The following is a 20,585-nucleotide window of genomic DNA, read 5'->3' on the forward strand; positions in this document are numbered from 1 at the left end:
AATGGGTGCTGGGCAAAATTCAACTACGTGTGCTCAGTGTTGTGAATTCCTCCCTGAGAGGCTTGAGTGTCCAAGGTGAGATTAGTTCAGCACTATCCTCATAGCTCATAAGAAATGTTGACGCTATGAAAACAAATTATATTTGGAATCTTTTAATTTTGAAGGTATCAATGTGGATAAATACCCGTGGAAATGAAAATCAGGATGAAAATCAATGGCCTTTGTCATCTCAGCCATTAAATGCTGTTATTGGCAACCCGGTGGCCACAACCTCCGCTGTGCAGAAGGAGAAAAGCATTTTCAAATAATCAGTACCTCAAATTCCAATAATGCAAGAGCAGGCACACAAAAAACTATAAAGGTAATAAAGAATCTCATTACCACCCAAATTACAGGGATTTTGTGATGTGAGCTTGAGGGAAGGTGCGGGTTAAAATCACATGTGTGGTTATTGCTTAGGTTAGTGCTGTTCCGTTTTCTCACTATAGCCCAAATTGTACAGAAAAGGATGCAGGTATGACATACAAGGGCAAATCTGAGAGGGTGCTTATAGCCAGAAGCAATTGCCCTGAGTGCTGGGGGAATCTGTGAAGAACAGAAACTCCCAAGTGGTACAGTTTGGAGGGTGTGAAGCTTTGCCTTAGCTCCCAAAAGTTCTATTCCAACTTTAATGATGGATTTTGAAAAACCCATTATCCAGTAAGTTTTTTCCATCAGCCATTCTCTTCTGATGGCACAGGCCCTCGTTAAGACATTTATTCCACATCTACAAGTCCAAAGCATGGTGTGATACACAAGTGTGAAAATCCCCTGTATTTAAGGAGCTCAGAATCTAGCCCAGACATATTTAAACAGCTCTCTGTAATGCAACATAGAATGAACGGGGGCCTATGACGGAGTTTCAAACTGGCAGGGGAAATGATTCTGTGTGGGTATGTGTGTACTAGGGAAGTTTCACAGAAAAGAGCTGTGCAGATGGAAGAGTGTTTTCGGAGACTTCCTTCTGACCAGATTTGAATATGATCAGCTTGCAATGAAAAAGCAAAATAAACAAATCCATAAAACAATCCGTTGTAGAGGTGGCACTATTAAGATAATCATGAGCCAAAACTTTATCTACTTTGAGTCATAAGATTAATGTTAAGGTGAATTTTTTTTTTAATAGGTTCAGAAGCATGACTCAGATGTGATCTACATTTGATACTTCTTGAAGTTCCAGCATTTTAGGACACAAATAATCAGAATCAGAAAATCTTAAGTCAATAATTGTATGTACTAACTGTGTATCTTTTCCTACTGATATTTAATAAATATGACTTTCAACCTGAAACATCATGTCAACTATTTCAGCTGGAAATAATTAAAATTTAAACTTCATCAGTTAAAATCATTTCTTAGGACTTCAAGTTTGGAAACTGAACCAGTGAGTGGTCATCTTAAGGACTGCATCAAGAGTAGTTCAATTTCAGTGTGAACAGAAAAGCATGCATTTCCACGTTATCAAACAGAAATATTTCTTTTAACACCAACGAAAAAGTTTTGACTCTGAAATTTAAATAGTAGTTATTAAAAAATGAATGGGACATTTCCAAGAACTTTTATTAGCAGTAAATTCTGGGTGTTTAAGAAGCATGATGCACAAAAGAGAGTTCAGAGGACTTTAAAAAGGAATCGGGTGGGTGAGAGTTCTCATGCTGCCCTTGCCTTAAACCCAGTCAGGACCTCTTCAAGCCAAGAACTATTTGTTTTCAGTTAAAATAAAAATTTCTGACCACAAAATACTTCTGTCCATTTATTTTGAGTGAAACCATAATTTACCTTCTAGAATATATCTCTTTTGAGGATAAGAAGATTTTTAAAAACTTGCATCTTGTCCATATTAGTGTTCAAATGCTAAAAAGTTATATTCAATTAAATCCCAAATAATATTAGCTAAGATTTATCAGGCGTTTATCTCAGAACAGGCCCTGTACTAAACAATCTGCATACTGCTGATTTATTTATTCCTCCTAACAACTTCCCAACCCTATTAGACAAAAGACAGAGAAAAGAAAGGGAGTTATTAGGAAGCTGTCTAGACACACAAGCCATAGTTGAACAAAAATAAGAGTGGTTTTATTTATTACATATAGTTTTAGCTATTTTAATATATATTATAAATTTTAAGAATTAGAATGACTTTATTTTTACCAAGAATAATCTAAGTCATGGCAGCATGTTCAATGAAAATTATTTAAGTCCTGTACTGTTACCATATATCTATTTTTCAGATAATCAGGAAGTCTTCATTCAAACTTTTATATTAGGCTACAATACAGTTAACCCTATATACACATTTCATTGAGCAGAAATAATACATTATGCTTTTTCTCCCAGCAAATGCTCCCTTGTCACACAGACATATCCCCCAAATATTACTTACTGTAATGTGCAAACCTGTTGACTTTATACATCCACAAGAGTTGCCTCAAATAAAGGTTATGAAACAGCAGAATGTCAGTCTGGATTACGTATCTTGGATTTTTCATTTTACCCTAACACCCCAATTTATAATTAAAACTAAATTAATCCCACATTATTAAACTGATGTAGGAAAGTCTTCTTGTGTAGATGTTTAACCCAGAGATGGAAAATGTCAAACAGTTTGAACAAGTATTTGGCGGGCCACAGAAAGGAAACAGTACCATGGGAAATGAAAACACTTTTGTGCTTTATAGCTGAAGACACTGATGAATGTCATTCAAATTTCTCATCTCCTTCCTCCACATCTTTCAAATTGAGTACTTCCAAGGAACCTTTGCCTTTTGTCTCCTTTTTAATTAGCTCATCAATTTCTCTGAAGCAGCCTGGGTCAATCAGACATACCTGAAACATTGAAACATTTAACATCACTGTTTACCACACGAAGACAATACAATTGAATAAATGCAGCTGTAACTTCCTTTAAGATAAACACACAATGGCTTCAAAATGTCTGTACTTCTGTAATTCCCTGCCTCTGCCCTTACGTTTTCACACAGGCCCTATAAGGAGGCATCACCCTCTGTACTGAAAGACTCACCCAGATTCCTCACCTGTAAAATGAGGGGACTAGACTAGAAGACTACAGTTCTTTTTTGTACCAAAATTTAGGACTTCATTTGAAGGAGAAAGAGAGGTTTGAAGGTTTATTTACAAACCATCTGTAAAAGTTCTGAAGATTTTAGGACTTCCAAGGAGTATTAGATGGGTTGATTCCCGTCTAGGGTAGACACTCAGTGACACTCAACAGTCTTCTACAGTCATTTATTTGCTGAAGAAGCTGCAAAACCTGGAAGACATGAATTCTCAGACAGCTGAATTTACAGGCTGTCTGAAGTTGTGGGGTCAAGACAAAGACATGAAGCTTTTGCTGCTTCTTTAAATGTTCTGTAGCAAACTGGGCTGATTAATTTTTAGTCTTATTTCTATTTACCCCATGACAGAAGACTCGCTGTAAAATATATCCTTTCCTTTAAAATGAACACAACCAGCATAATTTTATCCCAAATAATTTAACTAAAACAAAACAAAACAAAACAAAACAAAACAAAAAATCACACGTGTGCTTAACTACAATTTAGTTCTACTTAGATCTTGCTATTTTAACTTACTCCCAGGAAAGATGTTTCTGGGAATATCTTTATTTCTTTGTTCACACCCACCAAATGTTTGTTACACTTATGACTAGATAAACTATTTTAGTAACATGGAGACAAAGAAATGAAAATAATTTAATCTTACAATTTCTAACTGTTGACTGTAGTCTTCACTTTCTATAACCTTGATCAATGGCTTGAGCTTTTCTTTCAGCTTCTTCCCTTCATTCACTGGAAGAATGAATCGAAGTCTCATGTGAGCACGTTCTATCTTCATTTTCTCTTTTAACTGTTTTATCACTTCCAAAGCCTAGGAAGACAAAATTGAAAACATCTGCAATTTCTTCACTTCTTTTGCTATGTCATTTCTTAAGGCATTCAAAACAAATCAGTTTCCAAGTTGATGAAATTGGGATTCACTGAAATTAAAAACTTTTGTGCTTAAAAAAAAAACACTATCGAGAAAGTGAAAAGACAGTCCAAAGAATAGGAGAAAACATATGCAAATCATATATCTGATAAGCAGCCAGTGTCCAGAAATATAGGGAACTCTTAAAATTCAATAATAAAAAGACAATCCAATTAAAAAATGGGCAAAGGATCTGACTAGACATTTGGCCAATAAGCACATGGAGATGCTCAACATCATTAGCCATCAGAGAAATGCAAATCAAAACCACAAAGATACCACATCACACCCACTTGGATGGCTATAATCAAAAAATGGATGAGAATGTGGAGAAATTGGAACTCATACATCGCTGGAATGTGAAAAAGTGCAGCCATTTTGGAAAACAGCCTGGCAATTCCTTGACAAGTTAAACATACCACATGACCCAGCAATTTCAGTCTTAGGTAAATAACCCAGAAAAATGAAAATCTATGTCTACGTGAAAACTTGTACACCTTTCGTAGCAGCATTATTCACAATGGCTAAAACGTGGAAATGACCCATATGCCCATCAACCAATAGATAACAAAAAATTGTATAACCACACATCAAAATATTTTTCAGCTATAAAAAGGAATGAAGTGCTGATATATACTAAACATAGATGAACCTTGAAAACACTATGCTAAATGAAGGGAGCCAGATACAAATGGTCGCATATTGCATGATTCCATTTTATGAAATGTCCAGAATAGAAAAATCCAGAGACAGAAAGTAGATTATTGGTTACTTAGCACTGGGGGTAAGGGTGGGAAAGTGTGAGTGACTGCTAATGTGTATGGGGTTCGTTTTCAGAGTGATGAAAATGTTCTAAAGTGAGATAGTGCTGATGATTGTTCAAATCTGTATAAAACCTACTGAACTTACAATTTAAAAGGATGACTTTGGTGGTCTGTGAATTATGATATTTTAAAAATGGAGTTAGAATGATGCTTTAAAAATCCAAGATTTATCCTTAAAAGTCTGGCAAGAATAGGAAGATGAGTGTCCTATGTATATGTGTTTCTTTAAAAATTTAACATTATCTTCTCTAATGATTTCTTCAGGGAAAATGGATTTCCCTGGATAAACTTAAAAACACTCACCTGAAAAAATGTACCCATTACAAACTATGGACTATAGTTATTAGTAATACCTTAATATTCTTTCATCAATACTAGGAGTTAATAATGGGGGGGGATAAGAAGTATGGGATGTTTTGGGTTTTCTTTTTTGGAATAATGAAAATGTACTAAAATTGACTGTGGTGATGAATACACAACTCTGTGATGATACGGTGAGCCACTGACTGTACACTTTGGATGGACTATATGGTACGTGAATATATCTCAATAAAATTGCATCTAAAAAAAAAACAAAAAAACCACTCACCTGCTGTTTTGTACTTTTGTTGGGTTTGACTGAATAGTGGATATCCTTCATGGCTCTCTCAATAAGGATAACAGTGTATGGTCTCTTTGTTTCAGGATTCACACATTTGTCTGCTACGATTGTTGCAATGTCCCTAAACATCTGCTCCAGCTGCGTGTGCCGTTCTTTATCTGATACTTGAACCTCTCCTTTAGTCAAAATCTACAAAAACCCAACAGATTTAAGAACACCAGTCTTTCTCTATTACACATTATTTTCTAACCAACCACAAGAATTAATGCCTGGGGAGAAAACTAAATTTCATCTTCTCCAGTTACTGATATATAGGTAATGATTTTAGCATTGCCCAAAGGATTATCATGTGTCCCAAAATCTCTTATTTAGCATAGTGTGGAGGAAAAGGCAATCTTAGCAAAGGGACTAAAAGATGAAATACTTGAAAAGAAGTTCTATTTTCAGGCATAGTACATTTTTAAAAAAAGGAAATGGACAAAATAAGGTGATTTAGTAGAATACTTAGTTCCCAGAGGCTTTGAAAGGAAGTACCCCATGTCCTGAATTATTAAAATTAAATAAAACACAGTTCACCTTAATGTGTGTTTGCACACACACAAAAAATACTTTAAAGCTTAACATACCTATAAGTTCTTTAACTATATATGGATGAGGCAGAACCTACCTGCTTACAGATTTCAGTTTGGTCATCTGTTCCAAACGCACTGATGAGATCTTCCTTCTTTGCAACTTGACCTTTAGAAACATTTACAAACACTGAGTGGGTCTGCAGAACTTCATCAAGGTCTTTTTCCCTTGTGAGGGTAGAAGAGAAAGTCCTAAGTAAATAACACTTGAAACATGGGAATTAATTATTTAAATTTAAAACGGCCACGATATAAATAGCAAGACACGACAAACACTCCTCAGTGACCTTAAGTGCCGAGGCAACAGTTTCAGAATTCAGAACCATGTCTGTATTCGCCTTTACTCATCCGAGAAAAATGTCCTATGAAACGGGGGCGGGGCGAGGGAAGGGGAGGTCGGGCTGCTGTCACGGAATACCCAACCCTAGGTGGCAGCACTGACGACACTGCACACTTTGGAGAAACTCCTGGGGGAGGGCGATCTGCGACAACACAGGCACTCTAACTATGGAAGTAACAGTATTCGAAATCTAGGCTTCTAGCTTTTGTCATTACTCTGGCAAGAGGAGCATAATAATGGGGTTTCCTGTTTGTAGGTTTTATGACACCAAAAAAACAAACAAACAAACAAACAAATAAAACGAAACCCAATCCAAACCAACCAAACAAAAAAAGGGACCCCCGGCTTAGATGCCAAGCTCGGGAAGAACCATAACTGCTCACGGCAGGAATGAGTTTTCCCTTTTCTCTCCCGGACAAAACCCCTCCGTGGCCCTTTCACTCGATTTGACCAGAGGCAGGCCCGGAGGAAAAGGGTCACTCACACGCCGCTCCGCCAGCCGACGACCTTGTTTTTGTAGCAGGCGATTTCGAAGCGCTTCCCGGCGCGCTTCATCCGAACCACGGCCACATTGGTTAGGCGGATCTGGTTGGTGGGGGTGAAGATTGACATGGCGGCGGCTCACAGACCTCTGGTCCAGCGAAGCTGAGCAGACCCGCGCCGACCTGGCCTGAAGGCCACCGGCGCTGCGGCGCAACGACCCGGCGGAGCGCGGCGTAACAACGACCTCAGAGCGCGCGCCGCCCCTATGAACTCCGCCAGGGCGGCGGCCACAATGCACCCGACTGACTTACTGCGCAAGCGTCTGATGGTAGCGCAGTAGGACGAGGAAAGTGAGCAGCAACGCTTACGCTCTGTGGATTTTACGACATTGTTCCCTGCCGAAAAGAGAGGCGCTCTTCATTGAAGTGTTAGTTTCGCCAATGGGCCAGAGTTCCGCCAGGCAGGTTGCGCCGAGGTTTAGTGGCCGGGTGGAAACTGAGCGCCCGCGCTGCATAGTTCCGTGGAATTCAGGGGTCACACCCACTCTAACCTTTCATTTTGGAAAAATTATAACATAAAAAAATGTAACAAATCTCCATATACCCATCACCCCGTTTCTTGTTTTGTTTCCCCCTCTCACTTTTTTAAAAAAATTCAGTTTTATTGAGAAATATGCACATACCATACAGTCATCCATGGTGTACAATCAACTGTTCACAGTACCATCATACAGTTGTGCATTCATCACCTCAATCTCCAGAAAGAATCAGAATAAGAATAAAAAATAAAACTAAAAAAGAACACCCAAATCATACCCCCCCATCCTACCCTATTTTTCATTTAGTTTTTGCCCCGTTTTTCTACTCATCCGTCCATACACCGGATAAAGGGAGTGTGATCCACAGGGTTTTCACAATCACACTGTCACCCATTATAAGCTACCTTGTTATACAATCATCTTCAAGAGTCAAGACTACCGGTTTGGAGTTTGGTAGTTTCAGGTATTTACTTCTAGCTGTTCCAATACATTAAAACTTAAAGACGGTTATCTATCTAGTGCATAAGAATGCCCACCAGAGTGACCTCTAGACTCCATTTGGAATCTCTCAGCTACGGAAGCTTCTCTTCATTTCATTTTGCATCCCCCTTTTGGTCAAGATATTCTCAATCCCACGATGCCGGGTTCAGGCTCATCCCAGGGAGTCATATCTTGTGTTGCCAGGGAGATTTACACCCCTGGGAGTCGGGTCCCACGTAGTGGGGAGGGCAGTGAGTTCACCGGCCAAGGTGGCTTAGCTAGAGAGCCCCTCTCTTACTTTTGCTGGAGCAGGAGCATTTTAAAGCATACGATATGGTTTCAGCCTTAAAACACTTCAAAATGTACCCCAAAAAATTAACTTTAACTCTTTAACATCATCTAATAGCCAGCCCGTAATCAAATTTCCCCTCAAGAGTGTCTTTTAACAGTCAGCTTGTTCTAATTGGGATCCAAAGAAGCCCATACATTGCATTTGGTTGATGACTCCCTTAAGTCTTTTTTTAATCCGTCACCCCCACTTTTTCCCCCTTGCCACTCATTTCTGGAAGACCCCAGTCCCGATCCTTTCAACAGCACCGCGGCCGCCCGGCCACCCGGCGCTCCCAACAGCCCGGAGCTCTGAGCTGTGCTTCCCTCCGAGCCCGCCCCTTCCCGTTCTAAGCCAATCGGGTGGGGGCCGCCAGCTCTCCGGCTTCTCTGCCCGCGAGTGGCATGGCTGCCCCCAGCTCCGTGGGCTCTGGTGGTGCAGCTAATGCTGCGAGGTAGCCAGTGTTAGCTACCCGTACCCAGGCCGGCCCCCAGGCTCTCCAGGACCAAGGTCCCAGTCTCCGGTCTGGCCGCAGGGCCCGGGATCTGAGGAGCATGGGTAAGGGTCCCCCGCGGGCAAGGGTCGTGGGGCGGGAGAGAAGGAAACCGTGTTTCTGAGACCCTTTTTCCGGAGGAGTGTAGTCCTCGGGCTCCTTCCTTCAGATTGTTACCCTTGGCAGCTCGGGACAAGCGCCGCTGAGGAGAGGGGAGACTGACCTGGCTTTTGCCTTTTAAGGCTAGTGAATGAGTTTAGAAGGAAAGTAGGCTTCTAACCCCAAATAAAAGGCAGAGAAAACTCCCCCTTCCCCCCACCTAGTCTACCCACATGTGTTGGGACGTTCCCTTCTTTCCAGAGTGGAGGAGCACTTGTAAAGCTTTAATTTCAGGCTTCGCCTTTTGAAATTAATTGCTTCCAGATTCGAGGGTATCTCCCCTTCAGAAAGAGGCGTGAGATCAATTATTTCACAAATTAGCCATGGGTCTTAAAAAATAAAATTAGGAAAAAGGCAGTACTTTTACTACTATTAAGCTTTTCTTAATTTGCAAGCGTAACAAAGCAAAATTAACTCATAATTCTTAAGTATTTTCATTTTATGTTCCCTTCTCTCTTCTGAATGCATTTGTCTAAATGAAGGTACGATTTTTATACTTTTTTTTTTTTTTTGAGTTATCATCGTTATCATTTTATCACGTTACCAACTGGATTTGGTTTTCTGTAGGTTTCTTAGGTGGATGAGTATGAATTTTTTTTTTTAATTACTGTGTATATAACTTTTAACAAAATTGTGTCATTTATTTTAAAATAGCAGTGAACATCTTTTCATACATAGCTTTAAACAAATTTCTATGTATGTTTCATTTTAAATTTAGATTCTTCTTTGAATACATGGGACTTCTCCTCACCTTTAATATCATTATGGATAAACAGGTTTTACATATATGTGGGTTTTGCCTTTGGCATTAGCCTTTGGATTTGTGTCCAGATTGTCATCAAGAAGCAGGTAAGTGGAGTTATTTATGGAGAATTTAGAGTACAGATTTTCAGAAAAATACAGAAAAGCTAAAAGCAACTTTAAGCCACTTTTGTTTTTGGTTTCTGAGACTTTTTCTTTTTTACTTTTTTTTATTAGAAAAGTTGTAGGTTTACAGAAAAATCATGCATAAAATACAGAGTTCCCATATACCACCCTATTATTAACACCTTGCAATAGTGTGTTGTATTTGTTACCATTCATGAAAGTGCTTTTTTATAATTGTACTATTAACAATATCATTTGCAGTTCTAAAGCTTAAAAATTTACTGTTATTAGAAACTAGGTTGTTATGGGCTAAGTTATTTACTTTTTCTTTGATGGGTTGTGGTTGTTTAATTCTTAAGATATGGGAAGATTTTGTAATGAAAAATTCAACTTTTGTTTAAAAAACAAAAACAAGCCCCAAACTGTTTTGCACCTTTGAGGAGGAGTAGTAGTCCTCTCTTTCCTATCTGTTAATTAAGGATAGGAGAATAAATTCCTACAGTTATTCCACTAAAACACATTATGGATCAAAGTGTGTATAGTTTTATCCTTTCGGGAATGGGACTTTTTACAGTCTTAAGAAATATGGGTCATAAAGGACCTAATTATACATACAATGGTTTAATATTTGAGGAGTACAATCAGAAAGATTAAGAGAAAAATAAACAGGGTTAGTATCTGTCCTAATTCTCATTTCTGTCAAAGTTGGGGGAAGCTTTAGAATTGATGGAGAATATATGCAATCATTTATTTTCAAGGACAAGAACTCACAGGAGAAATCTGTTCCAAAAACAACTCAGGATTTAGTGACCAATGGTTATATATCTCTTCAAAAGAAAGAAGTCTTTGTATCTGGAGTGAAGATATTCTATGGTTCTCAGACTGGTACAGCAAAGGTGAGAAGAACTTTATATTATGTTTTTCCTTGGGTTTCCTGACTTGGGTTTTAAAAATCCTTAAAAAGTATCCTTTTGCGGGGAACTGATTTGATCTTTCAACGTTTTTTTCCCTTTTTCCTTTCTTGTACGGTGGATGGGTTTCTTCCCTTGTGTTGAATTCTAGCTCATTTTGGTGACATCTAGTGGCTACCATCATGCCTCTGCAGACTAGGGGTGGTGAAAAGAGAGTGGCAGCACTGATGATGTCCAGCATGGGCCCATCTATTTAAAGATAGGTATTTTGATTTCTGATAGTGTTAAAAGTTAGATATTAAGTAACTATTTAGAGCAGATGTGTGCTGCAGGTGGCTAGCTGAAAGAAGCTTTTCATTCTATAATAGTATCTAGAGGTTTACACCTTTGTTATGAAGGTAACAGCTATTTAGTGCTTTCTAGGAAAAGATTTTAAGTAAGGCTAACATGAAAATGAATTTTAAAAAGTTAGGGTCTGTTACTTTTGTATTCCACCACTATTTAAGAAGAGGTTTTCACTGCCCTCTTGTGGATGTTGCATAGAATTTATTTTTTTATTTTTTTTATTTTCAGTATTAAGAGTACAGTTACTTTGCTCCATATCATAGTTGAAGGTCACTTATTTAATAAGTTCGGCCATAAGCAGCAGGGGTGGGAAATGAAGTAAGCCAAAAGACTGCACAAGCAGCCAAAACAAAATCCTTTTATATTATTCATAAGTGATCTTATTCAGAGTCTCTTTTCTCTTGTTTTTAAATAAAAAACAGAAAAAAATTTTAAAACTTGTAGATGATAAATGTAGAAGTAAAAAGGTTTATAATGAAAAGTACTCTCCAGAGAAACCTTTTTAACTATTTCTGTGTTTACTTCCTCTGATGGTTATTTCTTTAACTAATCTGCTTGTGTTGCGTTTCTAGACCTATGAACTTTGGACAATAGCTGTCAATTCCCTATATTACTTATTTATCACAAACATTCCTCATATCTCAGTGGCTTAATGTTATTGTTGCCGACTTTGTAGTTGAAATGGGTTAAATGGCTGTTCTCCATCTTAAAGCTGAGCTATTTGAGATTTTCTTTCTTCTGACTTCACATTTGATTGATTCATATTTGACTGGGCATACGTGGCTAGGTTAAAAACTCCTTACAGCCTTTAAGGCGCCACTCCTTTGTCTTCTAGCAGGTAGTACTGCTGACGAAGGCTGTTTGCTAGTTCCCTTATTCCTTTGTTGATGATGTGATTTTTGTGTGTGTGTGTGTTTATGGAAGCTTTTAGAATCTTTTTTTTTCTCCTTGGTATGTGGATATTTTATGAGAAGGCGTCTAGTTTGGATTTTACTTTAGCTATTGTACTGAGTCTCGTACTACACTTGGACTCTTTTGTTTTGAAAATTTATGTGCATTGTTTCTAATATTTCTTGGTCAATTTTTTCCCTTCCATTTTCTGTGTTCTTTCTTTCCGGGACTCCTGTTAGTTGGATGTTGCAGCTCTTGGATGGTCTTCTATGTCTTGTGTCTTTTCTCTCATACATTTTTGTTGCCTTTTCTGTTTCATTCTGGGTTGTTAGATTTCAATTCAGAACCTTTTTTTGAATGTTTTACTTCAGCTTTTTTGTTTTTAACTGCAGAAAGACCTTTTTTTTTCGTTCAATTTTTATGGCATCTTCTTCATAATTTATGAATCCATCTTCTTGTGTTCCTATCTCTGTTCCCTGCCCTATCGGTTTTCCCGGTTTTTCTTCTACTGGTATTCTTTTCCCTGCTGTTGGTTCTTATCATGTTCTTGGCAATGCATGGACAAGGGGATGGAGTAGCTAGAGTGGGTTTTCTCTGCCACTGCGTTTCTCTGAGTTCTCACTGGGTGCTCTGTGCAGGGTGGGACAGGGCATGTCATGTTACCTCTTGGCTCTCTATCCTCCTCCAACTCCACAGCAATTTTTCACTCTTTTTTTAGAGTAAAACTCTTTGAAAGTGTTATCTGCACTTGCTTTCTCTAATTTCTCTGCTCCTGTTTTTCTTGAACCACTCCAGTTAGGCTTATGCACCCACACGTGATCCCAGGGACTTCCATGTTGCTAATTAATTCTCAGTCCTCGTCTTACTTGACCTCTTAGCTGCATGACCACTCCTTTCTTCTTGAAATATATTCTTCATTTACTTTTCATATCACTGTTCTCGTGGTTCTCCTACTTTATTGAAACCAGTCCTTCCCTCTGTCATTTGCAAGTTTCTCTTTATATTCTTGATCTTTAAACATAGGTGTATCTCAGGACATGGTTTTTGGACTGTGTCTTTATTTATACTTACTTCACTACCAAGGGCTTTAAATTCTGTTTATTAGTTCATGAGTTGGCAAATTCTTGATATAAAGGGCCAGATGGTAAATATTTTAGGTTTTGTGGTTCTTATTGCAGCTACTCAACTTTGCTGATGTAGCGTGAAAGCAGCCTTAGACAATATGTAAATGAATGGGCATGGCTGTGTTCCAATAAAACTTTATTTATAAAAACAAGTAGAAGGTCAGATTTGGCCCATGGGCTTTAGTTAGATGATGCCTGTCCTAGATGATGAAGTCTAAATTTATGTTTGTAATCTAAACATTGCCCTGAACTCCAGACTCTAATATCCAGTTGCTTATCTTACATCTTCATTTGGATGTCTAGTAGGCATCTCAAAATCAGAATGACCAAAACTGAACTCCCAATTTTCTGCCCAAACTTGTTCCATTGTAAGCTTTCCCATTTCACTGAAAGGTACCTTCATCCATTTGCTAGGTCCAAAAAACCTTTGACTTCTCTTTTTCTCACACCCTACATCCACTCTGTCAGCAAAGTCTGTTTGTTCTACTTTCAAATTCAGTCCAGATTCTAGTCCCTTCTCGCCACCTCCACTGCTACCAGCTTGGTCTTAGCCACCACTTATTTTGCCTGGATTACTGTAGTTGTTGCACTGTTGGTCTTGATTCAGCTCTGATTACCCTCCTCCCTCCACTTAAGTTTATGCCCAACTCAACAACTGCAGTGACTCTTTGAGAAACTCAAGTCAAATCACGTTACCCTTCTGCTTAAAACCCTGCAATGACTCCGCTTGCCCTTAGGGTAAATGCCAAGACTCAGTGGCAAAGAGGGTCTCCATGCACTAGCTCTCCATTGTCCATTATCTCTCTTACCCCATCTCCTTGGGCCCCACTTTTCCAGGTCTGTTAACCTCCTTGCCAAGCATGCTGCCTCCTTCAGGCCTTTGCACTCAAATGTTCCTGCTGCCTGGGATCGCCTCATGGATCGCTCCCTCATTTCCTTCAGGTTTGGTTCAAGTCTTATTCCGTCTTTGAGGCCCGTACCCTGGGGAAAACAACAACTGCCCCCCACCGAAATCCTGCACTCAGCCCCTTTACCCCAATTTATTTTCTCCATAGCACTTATTACCTCCTGACATACTGTGTATTTTCTCATTTTCCTGTTTATTCTTAATTAGAATATAAGCTCCTTGAGGGCAGAGACTGTGTCTATCTTGTTCACTGCTACGTCACTATGGCCTAGAAAAGGGACTGGCATAGTAGATGCCCAACAAATGAAGGGATGCCTGGCAGGCTTAGCTTTAGCCCTGGGAGGTAGAGAGTAAGTGTTAGACTACAAAGCAGAAGAGAGGAAGGCATTTTCCTGGGTGCCAACATCTGGACTTGAAGTTTTAGTTTCATTTTGTTTGGAGAAGAGCTGGGGGTTAACACTGCCCTGGCTCTAAGAGTGTCTTTGTATACTTGTCACATAGACAAGTCATTGGCTGACACCCTCTTTTCTGCCCCATAGCTCCCTTCTGTCTTTTTTTTTTTACCCCATGGCTCCCTCCCATCTTTGGACTCTGCAGGCTTCTCTCGGCACATTAGCCCCCACCTCTGGATTTCCCCTGTTTGTTTTTTATTTTCCAGAAATGTATTAGTCTTTCTCTTTTACTAGTGACCTTCTCCCTATTTCCCCATTCTTTTCAGTATTTATATTTCTTTTTCTACTTCTATATATTTATTCTTGTGGAGCAAAGCAGTTGAACTGTCTAAAAGGTAATATAGACATTTTGGCGCCATGTATGTTTATAGAGTGAGAACAACATGGTTGAATGATTGATACTCATAATGATGCTCAAGCAGATGGTAACAGTAGTATTTGTGTTTATGATGATAAATGTCAGTTACCCAGAAAATTTTTCACGAGGAATTCCTCATTCCCTCCCTTCCTGGTGATGCAGGGTAAATGTGGACCGTATTTTGCTCATTTGGCTTATGGAAGACTCATTTGATTTTTTTTTCTCCATTAGGGATTTGCAACAGTTCTTGCCGAAGCAGTTACCTCCCTAGATCTGCCTGTGACAGTTATTAATCTGAAAGACTATGATCCGGATGATCATCTCGTAGAAGAGGTTGGTAATTATCTTATTTTTTTCTTCAATCACAACCTTCAAATTTAATCAACCTCCTGTGTTCTGGGATAAATAAAATTTTCAGAGTAAATTTAATTTTCATGCCACGGGATTTCAGTTGGTTGAGTTTTTGGTGTGAATCAGAGGATTTGAATGCATGGTATAGTATACTGATTCTTCAGTAGCTCGGGGCCTGTCCCTCTGATGTGTTAGATTCTCTTGGGGTGGGGATCGAGGCTCTCATGATGAAGGGAGGGTTGCTAATGGTGGCAGCATGCTGTTTGCAAGCCTGCCAAAAGGCTGGGAGCCACTTGTATGGAAGAAAGAGAATGGATTTTGGAGTTAGACAAATCTCTTAGATGTAGATGTATTGCTTAATTTCCATGACAGCTTAATTTCCTCACCTGAAAAATCTTTCTCCTCTTTACCTGGTCATGCCCAGTTAGGGAATTTTTCTTATAGCATGGTTTTCAAAGTGTGGTCCCTGAACCAGCAGTATTAGCATCTCCTGGGAATTTATTAGAAATGTAGTCTCCAGACCTCAGAAACTCTGTGGCAGTGTTTTCACAAGCCCTCCAAGTGATTCTGGTGCAGCTAAAGTTTGAGAACCACTTGTTGGAGGGTTTGACAAACTTTTACTGTAAAAGGCAATATTTTCAGCTTTGTGGGCAGTGCAGCTACTTGATTCTGCCATTGAGGCACGATATAGCCATTGATAATGTGAAAGTGAATGAGTGTGGGGTGTGTTCCAATGAAAGTTTACTTACAAAAACAGGCAGCAAGCCAGATTTGGCTTGTGAGCTGCAGTTTATGCTGTAGTTTGCCGGCCCATCTGGGAGGGGAAGCTTCTAGTTGTAATTCTGTCCTTTTCTTTTTCACACAAGAAAGCATGTTGGAGTACAATTGGGTGAGCTTCTTCTGTAAGATTTAATTTAAATTGTCTCTAAATTACTTGTGAAAAATTATTAGCGAACTTGATGCTTAAACTTGTATCTTACAACTTGGAACTGTTAAGGTACACTCAAGCTGATGAAATACTATGGCTAGCAGGAGAGAGGATTTATTTTTTTCCCCCATGTAGTTGATGGTGCCAAATGTTAAATTACTTAACGTTTAAAACTTGTGTTGCTTTAATTTTTAGTAATATTTTAGAGACTTCTCTGTAATTTTTTTTTTTCCTGACTGATTTGGGTTTTGTTTCGAATATAAGACATCATAGATGATAAGAATTTATAATCTGAAAAATGGATTGGGATATGTAGTAGGTGAAGAGCATCAGGAAGTATATTGGCTGGAGCAAGGGACTGTTGTCTCTCCCCTCTGTGAGATGTCCTTGCTGTATTTTCTTTCCTTTTTGAGAGTGAGTAATGTTTATGAAAGCACTCTTTGTCCTTAGATATGAGTGTGATGTGAACATCAGTGTTTTAAGAAAGGATTTTTTTTCCTTTGATATTCTTTAAAAATATATTTTGAACATTTTCTGAAATAACGACTTTCTTGGGTAGGTCGCTAGTAAAAGTGTCTGTGCCTTCCTGGTTGCTACGTACACTGATGGTCAGCCGACCGAGAGTGCTGAGTGGTTCTGCAAATGGCTGGAGGAGGCATCTCACGATTTCCGATTTGGCAAAACTTACCTGAAGGGTATGAGATATGCAGTGTTTGGCCTGGGAAATTCGGCCTATGCGAGCAACTTCAACAAGGTAAGTTTATGTTGAATTATTGGGGAAAATTTCCCTTTAGTTAAAAAAAATATTATTCACACCCACCTCTCCCCACACAAATATGTGTGTGTATGTGAAGTAATTCACAAACTTTTTGGCACTTAGTACATTTCTGTGTAGCTTAGAATAGGCATTTTGGTTTACAGTAGGCCCTAATACATTTTTGCTGAATAAATGAATGAGAAGCCTCATATTGTCTGTTACCTTGGTGGCCTCACAGCTTATCAATTCCAGCTTCTTGCATGGCAGGACCTTACGGCTGGAAGATCACTGATTCTTTGGACTTTCTCCTCTGCCTGTTCTGTTGTTGAACAGTCATTTCTGCCTGAGCTAAATCATAATACGGTTGACCTCATTTTAAAAAATATAGTTAGTTTTTAAAGGAAAATAGTGTGTTCGTTCCCCTTCGTAGTAAAACTTGTTGATGTTTCTGTTGTTTTTCTGGATCTTTTTCCTAGATGATATTAACTTTACTCCTTTTCTTTTGCATCCTATTTTCTGTACTTTAAAAAGTAAAAAGCATTTTCCCTTTTTGGTAGAGCCTTTCTGTTTCTCAGTGGTTTTAAAAGGTTAACAGACCTTTTGTCTGTGTACACATCCCACATTCAGGCCAAGCCTGGCCTACTTGTCTGGTGAAATGTGAGTAACAGTGAATGTGGAAAGCTTTCTGCAAAATTGTTTTAATTCAGTTGTTGTATCATTATGTAACTTCCCCCCTTATTTTCAAAAGATTTAGTCTAAGAGTTGCATAATTCAGATATGTGTTTTGTTTAATACTTTGCCACTCAGGAAGTCTGTTAAAGGAAGCCTGTTAAATCCCAGAATACTTCAGTGTGATTCTTTCTAACCCCATGCCTCAGCTTAATTGCTTCACATTGCAATCAGATCAACTTTTTGAGTTCATGAAATCATGTCATGCCAAATTGGTTACAATTTGCACTTTATTAGTGAATGGGCTTTGTCCTGGCAGGCATTGTTAGAGTTTTGGAACTAATTTATTTTGCTAATGAGTTATTTTATTGCAACAATGATTTAGAGCAGTTGTTTTCAAAACATTTTTTAGTTGTTAACCCTTTGTTTAAAATTGGAACATATAAAATGCAGCCCTTCTGGGTTGAGTTGGGGGCTGGAGGGCTTAAGGCCCCTTTTTGCTGAGCCATCTCCCCTTCCTCAGCAGCAGCCCTTGACAGGGGCCTCAGGAACTTGGGTGTCTGCAGAGCAAGTCAGAAAACCTGATTTAGAGGATTGCGTTTTTAACTCAACTATTTCCTTTGCTTGCAGGTTGGCAAAAATGTGGATAAATGGCTCTGGATGCTTGGTGCTCACCGCGTGATGACTCGAGGGGAGGGTGACTGTGATGTGGCAAAAAGCAAACATGGCAGCATTGAAGCTGACTTCAGAGCTTGGAAAACCAAGTTCATCTCCCGGCTGCAGGTGCTTCGTAAAGGAGAGAAAAAACCCTGTGGCGGCAACTGCAAGAAAGGCAAATGCAAATCTAATCCACATGGCCCAGAGGGAAAAGAGCCAGAGTCTCCCACTCAAGATGGATTGCCTCACAGAGACACTGAGGTAGTTAGTTTCCTCCTATGGGGTTGCTGAGCCTTACTTACCTCTGTCCTGAGAAATTATTTTGTTGACTTCCAGTTAGAAGAAAGATCTGAAACTCATGTGGTGGTGTTTTAGAGAGTTAAGCTATATTATGCTAGATGTCTTCATAAAACCCTTCTTAAACATTGCATTTTTAGAGTCAGGTAGTGTATTAGTCAGGGTTCTTCAGCAAATCAAAAAGTCATGTGACCATGGAGACTGCAAGTCCAAATTCTATAGGGTAGGCTGCAAGCTGGAACCTCCGATAAAGGTAATGTTGAAGTGGAGCCTGAATTTCCCAGGAGAAGCTGGCTTGCTGAAGTTGAGGCAGAAATTCTTCTTTTTGACTTCTGAAATCCTCAATTCTGGCTTTTAAGAATTCCAACTGATTAAATGAGGAGACTCCCCACATTGCTGAGGGCACCCTCCTTTGTTGGTTGTAGATACAGTTAGCTGTAGATGTAAGCAACTGATTGCAGATGCAAATCCCATCTATAAAATACCCTCCCTTTAACAAGCAGACCAGAGCTTCATCAAACAACTAGACACCATAACCTAGCCAAATTGACACATGAAATTAACCACCACAGGTAGGTTTTTATCATTTCTTGCAGTTTAGGAAATGGAGGCCCAGAGAGGTTAAGTATGTCCAAGACTGAGCTCATATCTTATCCCCAGACTACATATTGCTCCTGACCTCACTTATTTAATGACTCCTTTAGTCGCAGAAACTTGAAGGCTGTGAGTCTGAGTCATTGTAGATTTGTATCTTTCATCCCTCATATTCCAAACATTTCTTCATCCTTCTTCAAAGACCCCACTTCTGTTGAAGCTCTGCCATAAGGCTGTATCACTTGCTGCCATCTTCACAGCCATTGTCTTTTGACTACCTGGTGAATTGTGTCATTCTGGAACAACTTTATTTTCTGATTCACTGTCTTTATCTCCACTCTCGTTCCTACTGTTATCCTTTGTGGCTAAGGCAGCCATGTAGATGGTTTTTCCAGCACGTTGGCCTACGGGTCCCCTGACCTTTGTACCTCTAGCAACTTTTTCCTTCATGAACCTCTGCCTCCCACTTCTGTGGTCACCTCTGAAATTTCAAGTTCCGATGATCCTTTCACCTCACTCTGGTGCCCCTACTTCAGAAATTCCTTTGATTCCATTTGATCCCATAACTTCTTAGATGGATAGTGAAAACTTCTTACTTTACTTCCCTCCTTACCTGAAGTTTAGATTTTTATATTCACTCTTTTACACATACCTTTGATTTCCTTGCCTCCCACTCCATTCTGAATCGATTGGCCAAACTCCAAGCCTGGTTGAAACCTGCTCTCTGGCTTTTCTGGGCCTGTTACTTTCTGCTTGACCACAGATTCATGACCACAGGCCTGTATTGACCACTCAGAACCACCCAATGGTCTCCCTCCCTTGGAAGCTGTCTCCTGCGCTCTCCAAGGTGACTGATTCACACCCTCTTTCTCCCCTACCCTTTCCCTCAGCCTTCATCTGAATCTATCACAGGGGCCTCTCTCATATTCCCCCTATTCGATTGACAAATCTTCACCGTCTCTCCTGTCCTCGAAGACCAAGTGTCTGGTTCCTGTCAGCACCGACTCTCTCTGTGTGGGCTGTGGAATCAAGGACATCGTTTCTTCACTCCTGCCGCATTCATCTCCCCTTCTCTTCCAGTTCCTGCTTGTCAGTATGGAACCATGTTCTGGAATCACCTGTGCTCACATACAAACCCAAAAACAAATAAATCTTTCCTTTATTCTACATCTTCCAGCTGTTGTCCTGTTTTCTGCTCTTCTCTAGCCAGTATTTTTGTTTAAATTTGCTTATCTTTCCTCCAATTGGCTCTTTTTTTGCCTCTATAATTTTTTTAATTCAATTTTATTCACAAACCATACAGTCATCCAAAGTGTACAGTCATTTGTTCACAGTACCATCATATAGTTGTGCATTCATCACCACAATCAATTTTTGAACATTTTCATTACTCCAAAAAAAAAATAATAAAAGTAAGAATAAAAATAAAAGTAAAAAAGAACACTCAGAACATCCCATTCCCCCCACCTTCCCCGATTATTCATTTAATTTTTGTCCCCATTTTTCTACTCATCTGTCCATACACTGGATAAAGCGAGTGTGAGCCACAAGGTTTTCACAATCACATGGTCACACT

The 20,585-nt window shown here is 39.3% G+C and overlaps 2 protein-coding genes across 4 annotated transcripts in view; one reads left to right on the forward strand and one right to left on the reverse strand.

The window, feature by feature from the left end:
- Positions 1-1,578: 1,578 nt before the first annotated feature.
- Positions 1,579-7,242, reverse strand: SBDS (SBDS ribosome maturation factor). Its single transcript, XM_037815244.1, has 5 exons — positions 6,905-7,242; positions 6,119-6,248; positions 5,440-5,640; positions 3,763-3,927; positions 1,579-2,865 (listed from the first exon to the last, which is right to left on the reverse strand). The coding sequence occupies exons 1-5, from the start codon at positions 7,030-7,032 to the stop codon at positions 2,737-2,739; spliced, it is 753 nt and encodes a 250-aa protein (XP_037671172.1). The 5' UTR covers positions 7,033-7,242; the 3' UTR covers positions 1,579-2,736.
- A 1,393-nt stretch (positions 7,243-8,635) lies between these two features.
- Positions 8,636-20,585, forward strand: part of LOC119517865 (S-adenosyl-L-methionine-dependent tRNA 4-demethylwyosine synthase TYW1) — a 225,480-nt gene continuing 213,530 nt past the window's right edge. For 2 of the 3 annotated variants that reach the window (XM_037814927.1, XM_037814928.1), the window contains exons 1-6: positions 8,636-8,807; positions 9,620-9,750; positions 10,527-10,664; positions 14,988-15,089; positions 16,595-16,789; positions 18,092-18,379. In XM_037814927.1, coding sequence (XP_037670855.1) covers positions 8,804-8,807; positions 9,620-9,750; positions 10,527-10,664; positions 14,988-15,089; positions 16,595-16,789; positions 18,092-18,379 — 858 coding nt within the window. In that variant the 5' untranslated portion in view covers positions 8,636-8,803. Of the gene's footprint in view, positions 8,808-9,619; positions 9,751-10,526; positions 10,665-13,922; positions 13,982-14,987; positions 15,090-16,594; positions 16,790-18,091; positions 18,380-20,585 lie in introns of those variants that run through there. The other variant, XM_037814929.1, reaches the window with a different exon arrangement.

Source organism: Choloepus didactylus, chromosome 21 (genome assembly GCF_015220235.1).
Source record: "Choloepus didactylus isolate mChoDid1 chromosome 21, mChoDid1.pri, whole genome shotgun sequence".
NCBI classification, from domain to species: domain Eukaryota; kingdom Metazoa; phylum Chordata; class Mammalia; order Pilosa; family Megalonychidae; genus Choloepus; species Choloepus didactylus.